Genomic DNA, 8,448 nt, shown 5'->3' on the forward strand with positions numbered 1-8,448 from the left:
CTAAGTTGAGTAGTTTCTGTTCTTCAGAGTTTTCATCCCTCTCCACATTTCTCTAAATTGTTAAGTGTCTCTTAGAAGTATTGTCAGCAATTTTTGCCATTCCCCCCCCAGGCCAAGCCCCTTCTGTGGAGTCCCCCCTCGGCAGTAGCTGTATATAAGGAAAAATTAAAAATAAAATAAAAGTCTTTAAGTGTTCAATTCCATTTAAGAGCAAAGTGCCTTGTAGAAACACTGAAGCGGCAACGTCTTGGGGTGCTGTTCTGTAAATAAAGCAGTTTTATTTTCTAGGCAACGTGCACTGAATGGAACAGAGGTAAAGTGAGAGGTAAATTACGGGTCCTTATCGAGTAGCTCTCGCATTGAGTTTTTGACCGGCCTAGGGCCGGTTCCTGTCCCCCCTCCTCCGCCGCAGCCACGGCCGCCGGCCACACCTCTCGTCCCCTTCCCTCCTCCTCCATGGATCGCAGTTCTCCGGAAGAGAGAGGGGCCCGTACTCGGCTTCTGCGTCCCTTCTTGCGCCGGCACCGGTGTTCCTGGCCGGCAGCACGGGCTGGGTGTGGGGCAGCCGCCGCCCTGCGCGATGGGAACGATGTTTAACAGCTTGTTCAGCTGCTCGTCGTTTCGTAGTGCTAGCACTGCGGGACGGGGCTTGATGAGCGTGTTCTCCGCTCTCGCGTGCCACGGCGCTAGCCGGGTCCAGGCCAGGATTCAGGTACTCGAGCACGGCGGGCAGGTACGCGGGAGCAAAATGCCGCCCTACCGGGAACTGCAGCCTAGCCCGGGGCGAGCGAGACTTAGCCTTAGCACGGGCCTTAGCACCGCTCTTGCCACGGCCGGACATCGTTCCGCTGCAGAGCTGGCCCTTGCTGTGGCCGCCGGGGGGGAGAGGGGCCGGGCAGGCCGCGCTTAGGAGGGGCCGGGCTGGCCGCGCTTAGGAGGGGCTGGCCAGGCCGTGCTTGTAATTTTTTATAACCTCCCGCCACGCAGGCTCCAGCTCACTGCACGGCGTCACCGCCCCTTGTTCCTGGAAGGCGTCTGCCGGAAGAAGCTTTTTGCTGACTGGTCGCCAATCAGAAAGTGAGGAGCCAAATTTCAACAATGCCGAAGCTGTTGGTATGCTCTGTCGCTTTGTCGCCGGCCCTCGGCGAGCAAGCGCGATTGCGGCCTCGCCCCCGCCTCCGCTCGTCCCGGCTCCCAGAGCTGGGCCTGCTTCCATCCAGAGAGAGGCAAAGCGGCTCTCGGGATACCTGAGCGGTATCCTTGTCTGTAGAGGCATCTGCCTTAGGGTGGCACATTTGGGGATGTGAAAACCTACCATGAGATCCTTTTTAGGGAATTGTGGGAATGTGTGAGATATATTATGGGTTTATAATATGGGTGTATTAAAAGAAGCACCAGAGGAGAGGAAGGAGTGAAAGTGACCTGGGAGGAAAAAACCATGGGAACACTGAAGGAAAAATAAAAGCGAACAAAGTGATAGTGTTTTAACATGTTGCTGATCAGCAAGAATTATCTCTGCAGACTGTGCTGTCTTACTTAACCCAACTTGTACGTTTGTTTCCCAGAATGAGCAGACTGTCTACCCTGTGTGCCTATGTACATCTGGAAGTCTAAGTGCCAACAACTGGCATTAGGACACAGATCAGAGGAGCCAGGGGTTCCAGCAGATGGGAAGACCTCAGCACATGCAGGGAGGGCCCAGGGCTAGGTGGAATGCAAGTGTGTGTGATGGCTAGGGAAGGAACCAGACCAGAGAGCAAGTAGGGTAATGGGCTTTGGAGCCCAGGACCAGATATGGGAGAGATCAGGGTCAGCAGGATGCTTTCCTGGAGGTAGGGCTAAGCCAGCTTACTGGGGAAAATGGGGTGGCTGCCAGGGAAGTGCCTATTGGAAGGCCACATTCCTAGATCAGCTAGCAGAGAGATTAATTTCTCTCTATTCATATGTCCAGATGCCAGGTAATCCAGCAGCTAGTTACTGGACAGACTGAGTGTTTTAAGCCAGGTACTGAAGGCTTTCATAATGTTCGTGTGTATGTGTTAACAAATATCCTCTACTAGTGTAGTACAAACTATACAAACTTTGTATACTTACAGACTGATTGGCTGGAGAGGAGGAAGAGGATTTGGTCATTCGTACCATTCACGCTTGAGTGCTGTGTGTTTTCTGTGTCGATTGGTGCCGCTGGACACAGGCATTTTCACTTTCTGGAAATACATTCTGAGCCTTGTTACTAGCTGGACTTGGATGTGTGGAATTGTGGTGCCCTTGCACCTATTAGGGTACTGGACCTGGCAATTTCTACTCTCACTCACCTCAGCATCCCCGTTTTCTACTGTTGCATTATTTCACTTTTCACTACCATTAGTCTTGCAAAAACTCCTATAACTTGGTACTCCAGTGGCTGTTCCGTGTTTTTCTGTCGGGTAGGTAGCAATTCTGTGTTGAACTATGGTGCTAGATACCGCTACATAAATAATTATTTGTATTTGAGGAAAAGGTATTGGCAGTCTGCAGGGTCTTAGTTCCATGTTAATCTAAGGGTTTTACTGACGCCCTGTTACGGCAAGGACATGGTGATCCTTACTCTGCTAGCCTGTTCCAGATGTGTCCTCTTCCATGGAGGAAGGCAGACAGTAAAGATGTTCAGAATTAAAAGCTCATCCGCAGGAACCTTCCCAGTAGCCATAAAAAAGGAGGGAGTCTACTGTAGAAATGATCAGCTGCCTAACAGGGTAGAAAGCCAGAGATGGATCATATAACCTAGTTTCACTACATGTCAATACTGTTGAGGCAAAGCACTGCAGGGGAAAGGGTACCATGAATTATTTTATTCTTGGAGCACTCCGAGTTTTGAGTATGGGTTATAACATGTCATTCTATGTCCATGGACCAAACACAGGATTGGAGAAGCCAGGAGTGGAGTCTGGCTTACTTATTCTGCTCTACAGAGTCTCACTGAAATTAAAGTTCTCTTTTCTCTCTTGGTGAACAGTAATTGTCTTTGTTAGAAATTCCATTTTTCTCACTTTCCCTAAGTGCTGTCATTTGCTTCCTCTCTCAAAGGTATTCCTAGGAACAATGATATCCAAGTAGCAGTGAATCTTTTCTATCAGCAGAATTGGACAAAAGCCTTTGGTGCACAAAAAAAACCCAAACAAAACCCAGTTCAAAACTACCCCACGCAAAGCAGTTGCTTGCGTTTTGACAGGTATTCTGAGATTCTCAGAGAGCTGGAGTAAGATCAGTTGAATCATTTGGTCAAGCAATTGGAGAAAATGGACTGGCAGGTAGAACTCTTTCCCTTGCTCCTGACAGTCCAGTCAGACATCGTAAAACAAGCGCACTAGTTGGTACCGGATCGAAAATGCAATCGTGCTGCCAAGGACCTAGGTAAAAATCAGACAGATAACAGAAACATTATTCTGTCAAACCATTTACAGGCTATCAGATTCCTCCTTTCCAAATGGATTTGCTAAGCTTTCCAGCATGCCTCGTTTCATAAAACAGCAACAAAAAGGCTGTATTTTTTTAGGTGTAGGAAGATAAATGGCAGAAGTCTATCCAAAGACCTTGTTTCCTTCTCTGAGGATTTTAGGTATCGGTGGGGGATTTCTCCATGTGCCTGCACACAATCACATTCTGAGAACATGTGGATGAGATGAACGTTTGGGAATAACTCTTTCCCCCTTAAGCAGCTTATAGTATAACATAAACCCCATGGTTTGCAATGGAAAATACCTTATGTCAAAGCTGAAATTCAGCATCCTTACAATAAGGTGCTGTCAGGACTTCTCTGCTGTGACTGGGATCAAGGTAAGTGCTATGTACTTCCTGTCTTCTCCCATCCCCGATGTCACCTGCCTGAGCCCTGTTCAACAGGCTTTCGTTTAAAGTCCTTCCTCCCAAATTGGAATTTGGCTAAGTGTCTCTTTTCTAGTAAGAATCTTTTATCTTAAATCTGAAGATGACAGAAAGGATTTTTATTGTGGGCAGTTAACCAATGCAGGCCTTTCCAAAAATGGTGTTTCTACTACACTACGCTCGAGAATTCACATGCTCCATAGAGGTAGTGGCAGCATCTGTGAAGCATATCCTAGTGCTCCAAGTGGCTTCAAAACACTCCCACACCCCACTCAGACTGAGGGAGCGCTGAGCCACGTGCCATGCTTACACAAGTCCACTTGCCAGCAGTAACTCTGAGACTGTTACTTGGTATTACTGAAAACAGGAACGTACCAAAACGCTGTATTGGGTCAGTGACAAGGCAGCCTGCTGTCCTCGTGTTTTTCTTGCAACCAGTGAGTCGTGCCTTGGGAATCTTCTTAAGCTAACCTACAGACTTTGTTTTTATAAACTCTCAATGAAGGGAGGCGTGTGTGAATTTGTTTCCCCCTTGAGGTGTGTAAGCCTCTTATTCTCCCCAAGTTCCATAGCTCAACTGCACCTTGTGTGAAGAGCATGATATTTTACTTTCCCCTTTCCCCTTAAAACTCTTGAGAGTGACTTGGATCTGTTTCTGTTGCAGAGTAAATCTTTCTCCCAGAGGAACCCTTTGTCTGACCTGAATGAGTAGCAACAGGAGAGTGAGATTTCGCTCATGGGTGGGTCCGATCAGCTTTATGACAAAATTAATAAGTGTCATATTATTGCATTCAGTGTATTCGCCGTCTTCATCCATTCCACTCCTCACATCTACTACGTGCAAGATCTTGACTACCTGAGGAAAGAAATATCACACGCTATTTCACCAGGTATGCTCACTGCAAGAGCCCTTTTGCTGGGCCATCCCTGAAATCTGGCTTGTGCTCTTACTGAAAAGACATGACAGACTTACGATGGTCCTGGGGCATTTGTATGTGTGGTTATTCTGAAAGACTGATTATTAACACAATCAAGTGACTGTGAGGAATGGTAACAGACTTTCTTCTGGATTTGAGCCAGGCAGTAACTACTGAACCCAGAAGTTTTGCATTTTCTCCCATCCTGTTTCTCTTGCACTCGATGACTGCCTCAAAATGCATCTGAATTTTGACTGTTTTCCACATATTACCTTCAGAATGTTTGTTCCCAGGGCAGAGAGGCTCCTAGTTTTGAATTTGGAGTAGCTCATCTCCAGCTTCCCTGTACTAGGGTTAAGCCTGAAAGAAACATTTAAAATTTAGTCCAGATAAAACAAAGGGAAAGATCACTTTATAAGCAGACTTAGATCCATAGCTGAGAAAGAAATCCAGTGGTGGAAGAAACAGGAATAACCTGATGCACTTAACAAGAACTGCTGCTATCTAGCCCCTCAAATGGGGCAGAGGAGATTCCTTCCCATTGCATCCCCCCAATGCATGCATAATGCTGTGTAGTTTAAAGAATAAAGTAGAAGAATCTAACATCTACAGAGACAACTGCTGACATGGCATAGTGCTACAGAATGCTTGCTAATATGAAATCTCAGCAGATCCCACTGCCGCAACATTAAAAGCAGCCTATGTCGATTTCTCTCAGTCTTGTAGCGTTAGAATCATCAAGGTTAGAATTATCAAGGTTCTAACCTTGGTAAAAATAATTCTGTATCTGAGGGGTGGGCTGGTCAGAGAAGTTCACTTGTTTGAGAAACCTCTACTGCATGACCTGACTGTAGCTGGCAGGGTGAGCTGCTATCTTATAAAGAGAAAACATACTTCGATGGCTTTTAAAAAGAGCACGTTCCACCACCTTTACCAGCTGGTGTTGGAGGTAAAAGACACAACCTATAGTACCACTATAGGTCACTTGGTATATTACCTCGGTAGCCGGTGACGGGGACAAGGAATGACGTGGAAGAGTTGAGGCAATGAATAGAGGAAGTTGAGCACTTGTGGGATGAAAAAAAGCAGCATTGTTTTGCTGAAGTGTCCCAAGATCCCCACCACAGCAAAGGTCATGCCAGCAAAGTAGCAGAAGGTGTCCCCAACAAACACTCGCGATGGGTACCTGCAGTCCGTGGAGGAGAAAAGCAAAGATCTGTCATGATTGCTATTGCCATGAAAATTGACTCTTTAGAACCACCGAATGTATGCCCGCAGCGCAGCTTAGGGGCCAAGGGGGATTTGCAGCAGATCTACACAGTAAAAACAATTGTAGGTATTTATTCTAAGAACTGCAGGACTGGGACCTGCCACCTGGCTTGCAGAGAATATGGTATGAAAAGACAGCCAGTGAGGCACGGGAGAGAGTGTATTCTGTGTGTTTGGGTGAGCTGGTGTGACTGCAGTTGTTCTGATAAAAAGAAAAGCTACTGCTCCATCGATGTTTTGTGCTCTTGGTTCTGGCTGTCTACACTCCAGCGTCCCACTGCATGTTGTTAAGTGGTTTTGTTTATTCTCAGAGGGAGAAACTAGAGGGAAAGGATGCTTCCAAACAAAGTCTGAATGTCCATCCTCTTACCAGTTGTGGTAAAATAGGCCCAGCGTGGTAAAAAAAAAGGGAATCATGAAGTAGAGAGAAAAAATGTGATCATCTCGATAATCCCCTATAGAAAAAAGAAAAATATCTGTTTGTGATATGACAAGACTGGTTCATTTTTAGTAATACCAGCTATTAAAATCTAGGATTCAATCTCCCTTTGGTTTTTGTGCCCACAAATGTTCGTTATGTTCCTTACCATTTAACTCTACAATATTGAATATGATAATGGAAGCAGCTATCACCAGCGACTGTCCTGCTTCAATTCCATTAATTCCGGCGAGAATGTTGATGGCATTAGTGCAGAACACTGCCAGCATACCCATGTACACGTAGTAGAGAATACCTGCAGATCAGAGCAAGCCAAATGCTTTAGTATTTGGAGGCGAAGCAGGCCCTAGACCAATTCACTGAAGCTCTCACTTCCTGCTTTATACAACAACCTATTACCTAACAATCTCAGTGAGTTTTGATAGTGGTAGCTTACAAAGAGATTGCTTCCTCTCTTTTGAGTTGGCCATCATGTGTACATGTACGTACAGCACTGTGGCTGCAGCAAACTGCTGTGCCATGGTGGCCAGCTGTAGTGCTCTGTTTCTGTCTTTCTAACACCCTGGTGTTAGCAGCCATGTGCTGTGTGCACCTGGTACTCAACTTTATTACCAGGACCATGGGAAAATGACTGGTGCCTGGCTATGCACAGCTGAATGTGTGCTGGGTTTCTGGATGTTCTTTCCAGCCCAGTGTTTAGTGAGTGGAGTGCCACTCTCTTACTGGTTACTTAAGCAAATCCTTAGTCTGCTCCCTTTGCAGCACAAAGTGCTTCAGGTGATCCACTGATTGCCTGCCACGTGGATGATGGCTTCTGGTGATTCATAACTTACCCAGGTCCAAGTGCATGCCCAGCAGCAGCCGGAACGGCTTAGGCACCACAATGGTCGTGTTCCCAAAGTTGGTGAAGTAAACCATGAGCAGTGGGAGGGAAGCCATGGTAGGAAGAAGCAACTTGTGACGCCAGCGCAGGTTCAGAACATCATCTGCAAAGCCCAGGAAAATCATACAGCAGATGGCAAGGAGCGAACCGATGAGCTCCACGAACTGCAGGACAGAGAACAGGACCCCGGTCACCGGTGGCCACTCCCTGCCCCTGTCTGTCATGCTTGCACCACTAGACGAGCCTCACCTCGTCGTGAGGAAAGGCCGCACACTGCTCCTCCACAAAACATCTCAGGAAGGGCACGGGGATGAAGCAGAAGAGGATGATCAGGAACACGGCACCGCTGATCACGCCCTGTGCTTCGGGGCTGGAAGGAAGGTAGAGCGGGGAGTCAGCCGGCCCCGGGCTGGCCCGGCGGGGCAGCTCCGGGGGGCGGGCAGCGCTACTCACACGGGCCGCCGTGAGGTCTTGTTGAGGTCCTCCCCGAAGAGCCGGGCGGCGACGAAGCGGTCCGTGAAGGCCGGGATCAGCGTGACCGTGGCCACGAAGCCCAGCAGCGACCCGCCGAGGTTGATGAGGAGGGGCACGGCGGGCCAGGCCGCCATTGCCGCGGCGGGCGCTGCCCCTGCCGAGGGTGCGGACGGAGGCCGGGCGGGGGCGCTGCCCACCGCCTTCCCGGCCGGCCGCTACAAGGGCGGCGCCGGATGCGCGGGGCCCTCGCAGCCGACCGGGGGCGGGGGCGCCATCTTTGGCCCCGGCACGAGCTTCCCCCCGGCACGAGCTTCCCCCCGGCACGGAGGCTCTGCTCGGATGGCGGCCGGGATCGGTAGCGATTTCGGCCGCGGGGACGCGCCTGTCCCCGGCCCTAAGGTCCGCGATGCTCCTCCTCCTTCGCGGGGCTCCTCCGAAACTCTGCGCCGGGAGCAGCGCTCGCCCGGGGGCGGCCCCGCCGCGGACTCCGCCCCGCAACGCCCGCAACCGCCATGGCCGCCTTGCCCGCCACACCCCCCCCCTCCCGCGTCCGCCGCTTCCTCCCGTGCGGGGAGCGGCTGAGGCCGGGTGAGGCCGGGTGC

General features: G+C 49.6%; 2 protein-coding genes across 2 annotated transcripts; both read right to left on the reverse strand.

Annotated features, from left to right (window-relative positions):
• Positions 1-253: 253 nt before the first annotated feature.
• LOC125338320 (late histone H2A.L3) lies at positions 254-2,711 on the reverse strand. Its single transcript, XM_048328939.1, is given in 3 exon segments — positions 254-567; positions 570-666; positions 668-2,711. Coding segments are annotated over 3 exon segments (462 nt in total). The 5' UTR covers positions 842-2,711; the 3' UTR covers positions 254-376.
• A 100-nt stretch (positions 2,712-2,811) lies between these two features.
• Positions 2,812-8,310, reverse strand: DPAGT1 (dolichyl-phosphate N-acetylglucosaminephosphotransferase 1). The gene is made up of 9 exons (XM_048328937.1): positions 7,826-8,310; positions 7,622-7,742; positions 7,323-7,536; positions 6,638-6,784; positions 6,421-6,505; positions 5,779-5,967; positions 5,054-5,141; positions 4,565-4,720; positions 2,812-3,389 (listed from the first exon to the last, which is right to left on the reverse strand). The coding sequence occupies exons 1-9, from the start codon at positions 7,978-7,980 to the stop codon at positions 3,324-3,326; spliced, it is 1,221 nt and encodes a 406-aa protein (XP_048184894.1). The 5' UTR covers positions 7,981-8,310; the 3' UTR covers positions 2,812-3,323.
• Positions 8,311-8,448: the final 138 nt, after the last annotated feature.

This window comes from Corvus hawaiiensis, chromosome 25 (genome assembly GCF_020740725.1).
Source record: "Corvus hawaiiensis isolate bCorHaw1 chromosome 25, bCorHaw1.pri.cur, whole genome shotgun sequence".
Taxonomy (NCBI): Eukaryota; Metazoa; Chordata; class Aves; order Passeriformes; family Corvidae; genus Corvus; species Corvus hawaiiensis.